The 14,166-nt window shown below is 41.0% G+C and overlaps 1 protein-coding gene across 2 annotated transcripts in view; it reads left to right on the top strand.

The window, feature by feature from the left end:
* fgd (faciogenital dysplasia) overlaps nt 1–14,166 on the top strand; it is a 74,949-nt gene that overhangs the window by 35,319 nt on the left and 25,464 nt on the right. For both annotated transcript variants that reach the window (XM_022205035.2, XM_022205034.2), the window contains exon 2: nt 13,630–13,800. In XM_022205035.2, the coding sequence (XP_022060727.2) occupies nt 13,630–13,800 (171 nt within the window). The remainder of the gene's footprint in view (nt 1–13,629; nt 13,801–14,166) is intronic.

Below are 14,166 nucleotides of genomic sequence, written 5' to 3'. Positions count from 1 at the left end.
AGTTGCGCATATGTGTGAAAAAATGGCTCTATAGCGCCACCTGCAAAATTGAAACAGTGGTCATTAGGCCAACTTCCACAATGTTTTATTACAGCTACAATATTTGGTGGGCATATGCACCACATCAGGACACACCAAAAAGTCAATCACAGCCACACCCTAAACCCAACAGGAAGTCGGCCATCTTGAATTTGCTGTACATTTGTCAAAATTTATAGCTCCTAGTGGATAAGTCTGAGAGAACTGAAATTTGGCCAGTACATGCACCAGACCTTTCTGATGAAAAGTTATCAAAAACTCAACCAGAAGCCAAAAGGTGTGGCCATGGCGGAGCCTCAAACAACTGATCCTTCGCCATGAAACAGGAAGTGGTGTCTAATTCTTCTCAACATGCTCCAATCTGCCTGAAACTTTACATGTATGATGACAGTCCTGTCCTGATGTCATCCACATAGGGATATTCATTGACAGTCATAGCGCCACCTTGTGGTTTCAGGAAATAGACATCTTTTACACTTTCATGCCCTATTGTTACCCGGTTGATCATATTCACTTCAAATGCAGTGACAACAGCCTAAACACATTGATGATGCATCCCAGTGAAAATGGTGACTTGTCATCAAAGGGCGTGTCTGTGGCGGCCAAACCAATTTCGATGTTTCGCCATGAAAATTTAACGATTCATATCTCAGCTGAACAACATCCTATCTGCCTCAGACTTCACATGCTGGATACCAGGTCCAGTCTGAACACATCCACACTCATAAATTTTGAAAAAGTCATAGCGCCACCTGTTGGTAATAGTAAGTTTAAGGCCTTATATTTTCAGGTACAATGGCCCAAACTTGGTGATATCATGCTGGAAATTGGTCAGTCAAGTCTTCACCTCTTGACAATCACACACTGTGAAGGGTGTGACATTTCATGTAACGCTGTTGCCGTAGCAACCAAATATCGCCATGAAAAACAAAGCCCTTTCTGACAGGTTAGGAATACTCCAATGCTCACAAAAATTACCACACACATCACCATTGACCCAAGGAACAACACTGTATGCATCTCGGCACTGCACATGCTATAGCGCCCCTACAGTATTTTAACAAACAGCCCCCCAGCACGTTTCACCTACATCCATGAAATTTGGGAGGCTTATAGAGCACATCAGGACGCACAAAAAAGCCTCTTGGAGCCATGTCCTAAACCCAACAGGAAGTCGGCCATCTTGGATTAATTGTGAGATTTTGATGATTTTTCTCACTTTTGAGAGTTAATACCTCCTAGGGGATAATTCCAGGAGACCTGAAATTTTGTCAGTCCACACAGCAGGACTTGGTGATGAAAAGTTATCAAAAGTTTAACCAGAAGCCAAATGGCGTGGCCATGGCGACCATCAGCGTTTTGATGCTTCGCCATGAAACATCAACTGCTGTATAACTCTCCTCTGCATGCTCCAATCTGCCTCAAACTTTCCATGTGTGATCACAATCCAATCCTGATCACATCTACAGGCCAACAGACACTCTCAGTCGCAGCGCCACCTGATGGAGGGACAGTAAATGCTGTATAACTGGCCTCTACATGATCAAATCAGCCTGAAACTTTTCATGAGTGATCAGAGTCCAACCCTCATCACATTCACTGTGTGAAATACACTCTGATTACAGCGCCACCTGGTGGATAGACAGGAAATGCTCTATAACTGCTCTGAACATGCTACAGTCTGGCTGAAATTTTAATGTATGATTGGACTCTGGTCCAGATGCGATCAGAGGCCGACATACACTCTCAGTCACAGCGCCACCTGGTGGACGTGCGTGGATTCACGACCAGCGTGGATGCGAGGACCCGTCCATCGCTGCTTGCAGCTTTAATTTAAAATTTGTTTTGCGTCGTTTGTCTCATTTTTTTGTTATTTAGATTCTCGCTTTTGTCATTTTGTGTCTCACTTGTAATATTTTGTCTTGTTTTGTTATTTTTTGTCTTTTTAAAGTAAAAATGATAACATTCAGTTGCAGATACCTGTGACTAAATGTTTTGTGCCTTTGTAGATAAACTCTGATTGTAAGTTGTATTGTGTCGATAATAAACTGAGTCATAATGTTGTTGAAATTTAATTTATTGTCCTTAACAAATTTCAGTTTGTTCGTAATGTTTTGCAAAAAGATTATTCTGTAAATGTGAATATTTTCAGAAAACACTTTTTTTGCACTAAAATAAAGGAAAAATTTGGAGTTGTGGTTATTTATAGTTTATTATGCTTTGATTTTACTGGTCTGAACCATGTTGAGATCCAACTAAAATGAGTTCGACACCTCTGTGCTAGATAGTGCCTGGTTAGCTCCTAGAGACTCTTCTGATTTGTCGTTGGTCAGCATTTAATCAATCGCACAGTCAGCCATTGTGGCAGTTTTGACTGGTCCTGCCCAACGCTGTGATCGGTTAATCCACCAGTCAATGCCTAGTAAAATAATCAATGCCTTCACACTTGGAAGACCCTTAGTCAGTATGAGGAGTGATCAGGCCTTGATCTAGCAGATTGAACTGCATGATACCATTACATTGTGCCTTCTTTGAACAGGCGGTGATTGAAATTTGTTTTGAAAATGCTATTTCAGGCTTTGGGTGCTGGTGACTCATAGAGCAGACCTGTGTTTGTGAAGACCTCCCCCACCCCCTGTGGGAATGGAAAGAGCTGGAGTATTTTTTTTTTCCAGCACCAGCAGTTATAAATTCCCTCTGCTAGTAAGGATGTGTAGCGTTTAGTAGAACCCACTCAGAGGAAAAGACGGGCTCCCCCGTGCCCAGCTTTGCCTGGCCCTTGTGCACCAAGTCCAGTTGGGTTTTATTTCTGCGGTGAAAGCAGCCATTGAGAGCCGCTACAGTAGTTCAGTGAGGCTTCAGTAGTTTCTAGGACAGTCAGGCTGTCATCTCCACAGGCAGGTTGTACGCCCCCTTGTTCTCCTGTGTGTGTATGTGTGTGTTGCCCTAATTGCCAATCTGTGGTTGCCTTCCTTTACAGTAAAGCTCTGGGCTACAGTACAGAGCTGCATCCAGTCAAACAGAGCCTTCTTCTTCTTCCTCTTGTCTGCACCACACAGACACTGTTATATCCATGCCTCATAGACGTGCTGCTGTTGGTCGTGGTGGTGGGATGAAGCCGTGAATTAAAGAAGCCAGTGTGCAGACGTGCTATCAAATCACATGTTTGATGAAAGGTTTGACATTTTAATCATCGCTGTGCCACGTCCTCACATCAGTGTGCTCCTTTACTGTAAACTCTGAGCATTTCTCTATGACTTATATTGTGTCTGTGTAAGTCGGCTGCTGATTGCAAAGTCCTTGATGTCACGCTGTAGCAAAGAGGTCAGTGAATGTGTCATATCTTACCCTCAGCTTTTCCTCTGCCCAGCCAGGCAAGGACACAGAAGTGGTTTAGACCCTCCTGTTGTCCTCATTTACAGGCACCAAAAAAGTATTGGTTTCATTGTCAGAAAAATAAAATCCAAAAATTCAGCAAAAAATTCCCCAAATTCTGAAAATTTGCAAAACCTTCAGAAAGAAAATTCCAATAATCTCCTTAATAGTTTTCCCTTAAAAGTTTTATTTAAAATCCTCCAAATTTGGCAAGAAAATTCTTGTAAATGTTTTTTAAAAAATGGAGTAAAAATCTTCAAATAAAATCCAAAAATTTCTAAAGTGATACATATATATCAGTAAAACTTCTAATATTTTCTTTAAGAACATTCACAAAAAAAATTGCTGGATTTTAGTTGATTTTTTTTCCGTGAATGTTCTTAAGAAACCTTTTAAACATTTCTTTTTTTCTACCAAAAAATGTTCCAAGGTTTCCCAAAAATGTTGAAAATGTGGACATCAGACATTTCACTGTGAAAATATATTTTTCTAAAATCTTCAAACTTTAAAATGCGTCAATTTTGACCCGTAGGACAACATGAGGGTTAATGCAGTCTGACCAGCGCACATGGTTACAAGCAGTATTAAACTTGCTGACTGAACTGAGTGCTTCTAGAGTGATTTAGTTTGTCATTTAAAATGTGTGATGGCAAAAAGTCACGTAATTCTGAGCATTTTTCACTGCAATATAAAGTCCTGCACCTTTATAGAAACTGCATAAGTAGAACAAACTCAAAAAATGTCTTTCGTGCAGTGTGACATATTTACAGTGCTATAAAGGTTTGATTGTTTATTTTTACAAAAATAAAATGAAATTGGACGAAACGGCATTTTTCCAAGTGCACACAGGTGTTTCCAACACTGGAAAGAAATGATGGTTCTACATACTATAAATATTTAACTAGTCACATTTTTAATTTGTTTTCAGTCATGCCTCCTATCTGCTCTGTGTAAACACAGCCTGCAGTTCAGTGGAAAAGTCACGGAATTTCTGCTAGTTAACTGTGGGTCACAGCTGTCTCAACTCATGGCCATGTGGTTGCATAGGGGAGTGCAGAATTTTTCATTTTTAACAGAATGTGATTACAGTGAAGGGTTCGTTTTTTGGTGAATTTTTGAAGTGCGACGTCTAGAATAAAGTGATTTTGGTTAGATTGGGTTAAGCTCCCGACACAAACTGAAAGTCGCATATTAATTGTGAAAAAAAGCTAAAAAATTCAGTGATTTTTTTTTTTTTTTTTTAAGCAATTTCTTGCTCAAATGAATTGTTCAATTTGACTTTTTTTTTTTGAAAGAAACACTGCCTTTTTAAAATCGCCGGCGGGTTTTCTGGATCAGACGTTGAACTCATTAGTCCTTGTTTATGTTTATCTTTCTCCACTTGTTGACACATGACAATGTACCATTACAGGAACTGGAAGCAGATGGGCCTAATTTTTCCTCACTACATTTACAGCTTTCACTACTACTGTTTATGTTTGCTGAAGCCGGCTAACGGCTCATTACTACTGTGTGCTGCCTCTGCCACGCTTCAAACTTTCTATCAAAACCACTTAAACTGTGCTTAATCTTATCAATCATTTACACTCTCTGTTCGTTACTCGCTACAGGCTAGGACTTCTTCAAACCATTTCCAGCCAATCTGCCGCCTCTTCATCCTCTTTCCCACCACTCTGCCTCTCTTATCCCCCCTGAAAAATCCGCCTGGTCCTAATCTGTGGGAGCTGCTGAAATCTTCCCACTTAGTGTGGGAGGCATCATTGTGTCCGCTGTGCCCACTGACCTGAATTAGGGGGAGAGGCAGATGCTAACAAGATGACTCGCATCCCCTCTTTTTGCCCCACAGTGCCTGGAAGCATGATACCCGTGAAACTTCAGCACGTAACTCTTAACGGCACATAACATTACCCACCAGGAAGGCTCCGCGCTAATGGACGGGCTGACAAAGAGAACGTGACTGGTTTCCGATAAGAGAGCTCGATGAGAAGTGGATGAATATGGATTTTGTAAATCTGCTGCCAGATGCTACTGTACATGAATTGGATAGCTGTTGATCTCTCTGTGTTTGTGTGTGTGTGTGATTGCATGTGTGTCAGTAAACCCCATGACGAGCCGGGAGTCAGAGCTTCGTTACTGCGCGAGTTAAAATCTGCTGATGTGACCGAGGATCTGTCCACTGTAGATCCTGGAACAGCTGTTGTTAACGACACCAATATTTCCTCTCTCTCAGCTGTTTTTTAAAAAAATTCGTTTCTTCTCAGCTTGTGCACGTGCGAATGATCCTCTTACAGTCATGCCTCCCCATACATCTCCAATGTGGTGTAAGAACTAACACTGGAAAGGTTTGTTGGTAGATTTTGTTGCTCGCTAGGACGGACAGTGGACAGTGGACAGTCCCTTCTCAGCTTTTCCAGCCATATTTCGCCTAAATGTACATATGCAAAGCTTGTTTAAACCCTCGTGTCGTCCTGCAGGTCAATTGGACCCGTTTTAAAAGTTTGATATGTTGAAACATATATGTATTTTCACAGTGAAACTCTGATGTCACATTTTCAACATTTTTGGGAAATTTTTGAACATCTTTTGGTGGGGAAAAAAAAAGAAATGTTAAGTATTTCTTAAGAACATTTACATAAAAATCACCAAATCCAGCGAAATTCGCTGGATTTTGGTTGATTTTTATGTGAATGTTCTGAGAAATATTAGAAGCTCTACTGATATATACATAATTACTTGAGACATTTTTAGGATTTTTTTTTTTTTGGAAGATTTGTACTCATTTTTTAAAGGTTGTTGCTAGAGATACGGACCCATACCCGTAGCCTGTGGACTACGGATACGGCACTTTCCATTTGCCAATCAGATACGCGAGATCTGGTCACGTGACTCCCAGTAGACGCTAGCGGTAACGGACCTGTAGCATCGGTACTACAGGTACGGACCCTAAGCCTAACCTTAAACACGAACCCTAACCTTAACCTTTGCTTACCTTTCAACAGTTTGCAGTGGTTAGCAGCTTTCTTGACTCGCGAGACTCGCGTACGGGTCCGTATCTGTCTGGCAAATGGAAAGTGCCGTATCCGTAGGCCACAGGCTACGGGTACGGGTCCGTATCTGTAGACGCTACCTTTTTAAAATATAAGAATTTTCTGGCCAAATTTGGGGGATTTTTTTAAAAATAAAACTTTTAAGGGAAACTGAAGCAATTATTGGAATTTTCTTCCCTGAAAGTTCTGCAAATTTCCTGAAATTTGGGGAAATTTTTTTGTGAATTGGGATTTTTTCAGACAATGAAAACAATATTTTGGTGCCCGTAAATGAGGAAACAGGAGGGTTAACCCTTTAAGCTTCAGTCAATTCCAGCCGTTTTCCAGTACAAAAATCGCTAATATTCTATTTTTAAATAAAAAAATTATGAAAATACAGGGAATATTGGACGGGCATCGCGAGGTGCATTTCCTTGAAAATGACCGATTCGGGGATTTTATACCGACTTCAGGACATGTTTTGGAGAAAATAGTTTACTGGCTTGTGTTGTCTGGATGTAAAAGGTTGGATTATGGCCGTTTTTTGTGGAATCTTTTTTTTGTGTGTAATAATAAACCCGGAAATGTGAGTCGCGCTGTGTGCGTTGAAGCCGTGTATAGAAAACGGATGGATGAATATTCGTTTTTGTCGGACAAATGTGTTTTTCTCACCCGCTGTGGTAATCGCATCTGAAAGTGGTTTATACCGGCGGATTCATGAGAATCTAAGCTTTCCATCGGCGTATAGTGTTTGTATAATCGTGTTTGCAGCCGTCGGACATTCTTGAAATTCCTATGCAAATTAGTAGGTGTACCGCTGGCGGTACACTGAAGCTTAAGGTGCTTAGCATGTGTTGTGCATATCACACATTTAAAATGAGATTTATTTTCCCTTTTTTGGCAGCTTTTTACTAACCGGAGCCACATCACTTACTTTTTTATTCCATCGTCTCTATGTGCTTACTTCAACAATATCAGATGTTTGTGTTTGTCTTTGTCTCTGCTTTTTATCGTTGGGGTGAAAAGCAGATCAAGGTCAGAGTGTTCAGTACTGTCTCGTGCTGCACAGAGACGAGGCGAGGCGAGAGGTTAGGAGGAGAGATGAAGGAAATGGTGCTGGAAATAATCACCCGTTCTATCATCTTTCTGCTTTGCTTCGTTTTCCGCATCTTGTAGAAAAACATCCAGGCATGCCCAGTGAAGTTAAGTGGCTCAGTAGCCATTATAAATATAGAAGCCAGTTGGTAAGAGACTCAGTCTTTCAGGGTAACACACTACAGAAATCTGATCAATATGATTTGGAACAACAGAGAGAGAAAACATGCAGGCAGTCTGCGGGACGGGATCAGAGCAGGTGTAATGAAGCTGGGAAATGTGATGGAGACTTGGGGATAATGAGATACCACACACAGAAAGAATGTCATTGGGACTCAGCTGCATCTTGGTGGGGGATCAGCGGGGAGGGGGTTTGGGTGGTTGAAGTTAACGGAGCGGAGTTGTCAGCTCATCCTCACCAGGGGTTAGTTTGCGGGCAGGAGACCTGATTGACTGGCTGCCTGAGTGGGGAGACTCTGCTGAATGTGAGTGATCTATCTCCCAGACAGCACCCGGGCGAGAGGCCTGTACTCAAGGGATGATGGGTAATAAATGACTCTGAAGGGGTAGCCTCGGGGCTGACGGTGACTGACAGACAGCTACGTTTGTGCATTTTCTGTGTGTGTGCCTGTTTTGAGTGTTCAGCGTCTGGGGTGTTCGGGAAAAGGGGAACAAGTGAAGGTGTTGTTCCGGAATGAAGCATTCACTATTTCAGAGCCTCCATAAGTAACAGCAGCTCAAAGTTAAGCAAATTATGGGTTTGGCTTGTTTAAAGCTGCCCCAAATGCCATTTTTGGGGCTTTGAGCCTTGGAATGCAGGAGCGGCCTAGAAAGATGATGGATGCACCTACAATAATTTGACAATAAAACCATAGTTAATAACCCAAAGTTATATTTCGTCAGCATGCTGGTTCTAAGATAGATCCGCTGTTATCTTCAGTTTTCAGGTCATCTGCCAAACTAATAGATGTGTGATGTTTTGCACTCGACTTTTTGGGGTCACCTTTGCAAGTTTTGTAGTTAATCCAGACAGCAGACTCTGTGCAGAAACCTGAATTTTACAGTTTCTTGCTAACTTGGTTGTAACTTGTGGTCAGATGTCAGTGTCAGTGCTGGTAACAGTAGATTAGAGCTGTGACACGCTAAGATTAAATGTCTCTGTCAATACACAGGATAACAATGCGTGTTGGACTATTTCTGATTTCTTCTTACGATTGTTTATGTATTTTTTAAGGCTATGCATTTATTATTGTTGTTGTTATTACTATTATTATTACTATTATTATTATTATTATTAACATTGTACAATTATTATTTATTAATCATTATATTTGTATAATTATTGATATTATTTATTTAAAAATACAATTATAATACTTACATTATAATTAAAATATAAATTATTATTAGTAATAATAATAATAATGATAATGATAATAATAATAATAAAAATAATAATAATAAAATGATTAATAATAAAAATTTGGGTGTTAAGTACAACGACAACAGTCAAAGCTTGAAAGAATTGCGTTCAACCAGAGACTTTGAATATAGTTTTATTCATCTGAGCTGGCACCTTCCCAAAAAATACATAAATAGTAAAGATACAAAATAAATGTTAAATAAATTACAGAATTCTATTTTATGTCTAGAATTCATTCTGTCTCTTTTTTTTCTTTTCCTTGTTATAATTTTTTATTCATGTGCTGCACAGTGGCTTGATGGTTAGAGCTGTTGCCTTGCAGCTTAAAGATACCTGGTTCGCGTCTCCGCCTTCCCGGGATCTTTCTCCAGCTTTCTCCCACATCTAAATTCTAAATTGTCCGTCGGTGTGAATGTGGGAGTGCTTGTTTGTCTCTATATGTAGTCCTTTGATAGACTGGTGACCTGTCCAGGGTGTCCCCTGCCTTCACCCTAAGCCAGCTGGGATAGACTCCAGCCCCTCCGTGACTCTAATGAGGATTAAGCGGTGTTTCGATAATGGGTGGATCGATGGATGTTTTTAATTCTGGAAAAATACGTTGCTATTTTTTAAGAGCCTATGTAGAACACTTAAATTAATATATCAGTCATCTGAAATTTTTGAGGAATTCAAGTCAGCCTTAGACTTAACTGTGTTTTGGTTTTCAAACTATAATTTAAATTTGTTAATATTGCATCATCACTGTAGCCTGAATTTTTCCCAAAATAAATAGCTTTCTTTTGGGAAGGGACTGCAAAATGCTTTGTTTGACTTAGAAAAATGCACTAGTAGTGGAGAGAGGAATATGTCGGATTTTTTTCCAGCAGAGTAGGATTCATTGTTTACAACACTGTAAGTATTATACTGATACCTTAATTTTACTCCTAAAATTGCTATCTGCAGCAGCATCAGTTCTTTATCCAGTAGAGCTCTAGTATTGATCATACTTATTGTGAGGAAATGTTGCAGTCACAATCAAACACTGACACTGACAGAAAGCTGCATTGATTCCTAATCTTGTCTACTTCTTTTTTGATCAGCAGATACTATAGACTCATGATCTGAATAGCTCTGTTGTATCAGAGATGGACTTTAACTGCACAAAGGTGAAAGTGCACAAACATAAATACACATTGTTGCTATGCAGTGACATAAGTGATTCCTTCTTTAGGTTCTTCTCTGATGACATCATCACTGAAACAGACTCATGGTGCTTTTCACTCACAGGTTTCCAACATGTCCTTTTCAAATACTTGAAAGTATCTGAATATTTCTGTCAATCAGCCACACAGCAGCAGTTCTGTATGTTTAAAAATCCACTGTAATGCAGCCTTTCAGGTTACAAGTAGAAATATTTGCAGGGCTCTCAGGGTGCAGTTTATTCTATTCTGGAGACTGAGTCACCGCACAGCCATGAATGAACAAGTAAAATCATTTTTGTCACTAATTAAAGGTTTACATCGTGACTAATAGTGACGGAAATTGTCCCTGCAGGAGAAGGTTGTTGTGTTAACTCACAGCCTTCAGGGTTCGGTGCTGATAAGGTTTTATAATCTCTGACTGTCCCAGTCATTTGTTCCTTCATGGCTAGAACTGAGCAGAGGAAATTAATGAGCTCAGATCATCGGTCTGCTTTGTGTTTTTCACAAAAGCCCTCTTAAAATTACACGCCACAATATTAATATCATCTCTTGAGTCCAAATCAATTAGTTCACTGCTTCAAGATGACAAAGTCTGCTCTGGTTGTTCTCAGCTATGAACGTGTCTTCTGAGTTGTGTGTTACGGCCAAAGTTCACTCGTTATTGGCCGGCTCTAACAGTATGCTGGGATTACTGAGCTCCACAGTGACACTCTGTCACGTCACTTTGGCCCCAGGAGGAGGTACCTGGATCAGGTTTGGCAGGTGAGCAGACAGGTGCAGTCCTTCGAATACAACTGGGGAGGGAGAGTTGAATGAGTGTGTCTGGGCGTAATACAGGACTGAGCTTTGAAGGACATTTTAGGGTGTGTTTGCCACAAAGACTAGTCTCAGTTGTGCACTGTAGAAAACCGGGAGGGCCGGGTTTATTTTGATCTTGACTGGGTTGTGTGAGAGTTTTGTTTCTATTCACTTGTTCTTTGGACTTTGGATATGTGAAGCTAAAAAGACAGGAGGCAAGGTAATCTTCTTTAATAACCTCCCTTCTCAGAATAGTCTGTACTGTAGACTGTGCATATTCTTTAATGTTCATGTTTCTTGTTTTATACATATCACTGTTACATGTTTCTTACTTTTTCTCATACTTTGCGTCTTGGATGAGTTGTGTCTTTTGAGCTTGGTTGGTGAGATTTTTAATAGGAAAAGCTTGAGTGTCAGCTCCTTTCTCTCTCCTTTTGCTGTGTCGTCAAGTCCTGTTTGGCGTTAAGCAGTTTGATATGAGGGCCAGGTTTTGCTCTCAGGTAACCATGGCTACACTGGGTTTCCATAGGCACCAGCCCCTATGGCTTCGTCTTCCGCTGCTGTTTGTTTTTCCCAGGACAGACCACAGCCCGTCTTGGGTCACAGAGTTGTTCTCTCGGCGGTCGTTTGGCTGAAGGACATGTCTCTTCTCTTGATCATAGGTCAAGCCTTTCCTCTGACTCAACCAAGAGTCATATCTGATTTAGAGATGGCAGCACAAATCATGGCGAGAGGCTCACTTTATTTCTTCTGCTAGGGACTGTATGCAAGGATCATCAGAATGAATATAAAAGCTACCTGCTGTAGGTACTAAACTGCTATGCTGTGTGACAAACATTTTTGTTCTACTGAGCTGTTTGATTGGTTTCCTCCCTGCCCTGCTCTTGTTCCACTGCGGTGCAGAGATGGTGGGGAAAGTCTGCAGTGTGCCACATGGGGCAGACAGCGTAGCAGCACTCATTACTGACTGAATTTTCTCCTTCCACTGCCTGCAGCACATCTGAAGAGCATCAAATTAGATGTGCCAGGACTCTTGTGGGGATTCTGTGCAATTTTGGGCTGGATTCCAGTTGAGAAAGAGTTGGTGTGACTCGATCGAATCTATGAGCCTGAAGGAACAGGGCTGTGTGAGTTATTATCATAATCTGTGGAGGGACGACCCTTTGTTCAAATGAACAGACTCATCTGTAACAGCAGTGTCAAGTAAAGGCTGCTTTTGGTGTCCACTGCAAATAGTTCGGCTGTGGAGTGCAAACAGTGAAGCCAGGAATGGAAACGCACTCAGTCATTCACAAAGAACTGTTGTGCTAATACCAGATTTCTTTTCACTTGACTGATCTTGGCTGTCACTGCCACATTTATATAGTAACAATTAGGGAAAATTTTGTCCTGCATAATAAATTAAAAAAATCTGTGTGTACGTTTGATGGGAAAAAGAAGATGTGTGCTTTAGTGTCCTCTGATTACAAGATTTTCTGCAGTTTTTTGTCACAATAGTAGAAAAGACAAAACAACAACTTATGGGTGTGTGGCGATAGAAAATGTATCCCACATAATGAATTATTATTTCATTGATATAAACATGTCATTCCTGCACTAAGGGGAGAGCTGAGGTGGTGAGATGTTGTCTGTACTGTCTGTTTGTCTGTCCGCAAGATTATGCAAAAACTACCAAACCAAAATTCATGAATGTTGTTGGAGAGTTGGAGCATTAAATTCTGACATGGCTTTGGATCACTTCATCTAAAATTGTGAGCTAGGCTGCTGGTGCTGGCTTCAGCAGAGGACTGCACTCTGAGGGCACTTGTAGTTGTTTTGTTTTTTTTAGTTGATCCCAAATACACCGTCCTGGTGGCATAAATACTGACTACTGCGGCTGAAAGTCGAATTGCACACCATATCCCAGTTTGGGGGCTGTTTAGATTTGGGAACTGTATTTAAACATTGTTAATACTGAAGCTTCATAAAAAATTTCTGACCTGTTTTTAGCACTTATGGTTGGTTTGGGTCTTGTAAGATTTATCGACAATAACAAATGTAAAGAATATCATGAAATGTGCTTCTTGAACCGAGCATTGTCGGGGAAATTACTCAAATCAAATAAAAATTAGAATTTATGAATAAAAATTAGGTGTTTTAAAGGGGCACAATTGTACATTATTGAAGTACTTTCTCTGACACACGCACGCAATAGACATCAGGAACAAAATGCACTTTAAAACTACAGACACCTCCAATGTTCTTTTTAATATTATTTTGTTTTTTGTGTGTAATTGTGTGCTTTCCTTAGTTGTTGTTTTAAGCTAGCTTGTATGCCCTTTTAAATTGCCCCTTGGGGACAAATAAAGTTATTTGAATTGAATTGAATTGAATCTATTTACAGTGTACTGAGAAGATCAGATGCGCTCAGTCAGATTCAGGCCAGAGAATCAGAGAGAAACCAATCTGCAGCCTCTGCTGCTGCAGGCCTGGTGTCAGGATTAATACCACAGTTTGTCCTCTCCCTCCTGGTCCCACTGCTCTCCATCTGTGGGCGACATCCAGAATCACACTGAGCTCAAGGTCATCCACCTACAGGACTGTTACTTCACACCACTGCATTGCAATAGCAGGATTATGTTGTGATGTTTAGATGAATCTTGTGAGAGCAATCAATAACTGACTTTGCCTTCCTTGTGTCTCTCCTCTGCAGACCTCCCTGCCTCCTCTCTGCAGTACCAGTGTGGATCAGTGGACTACCTGTGTTCTCCACGGCTGGTACAGAAAGGTCCGACCCCCAGACCATGTCACGACAGGCCCGTCATCAAACCGCGGCCCCAGCCCTCCACCTCGCCCAGACCGCCAACCGCACAGAAACCTCAAGGTAAAACCCTGTGACGCAGCGTGGCTCTGACATCGAAGCTGTCATTGTAATTGAAAGGTGCAGCGAGATCCAGACCCCCGCTACTGAGCTGCCATTTATTCTACCCTGACAAATGCTCCCCTATAACATGGTGTGTGTCAGCTGTCTGGCCTCACTCTGCCACTCACTCTGCTCACTAGGTCACCTCTGCAGGAGCTGCTGCTGCTGGAAAGGAGGCCAGTCGCTCCCAAGTGTTTGTATTTGGGCGTCATTCGAAAAATGCTAAATATGAACAACATGTGTTATGTTTGGGGAGTTACTGATAAACATAGTAGGACATCACACCATAGACGTGACCCCAATATTTAAAAGGCTCACAACTATTCC

The sequence above is a fragment of the Acanthochromis polyacanthus genome, chromosome 6 (assembly GCF_021347895.1).
Source record: "Acanthochromis polyacanthus isolate Apoly-LR-REF ecotype Palm Island chromosome 6, KAUST_Apoly_ChrSc, whole genome shotgun sequence".
NCBI classification, from domain to species: Eukaryota; Metazoa; Chordata; class Actinopteri; family Pomacentridae; genus Acanthochromis; species Acanthochromis polyacanthus.
Note: the sequence above shows the minus strand (reverse complement) of the source record. Positions and strands in the feature narration are given on the sequence as shown.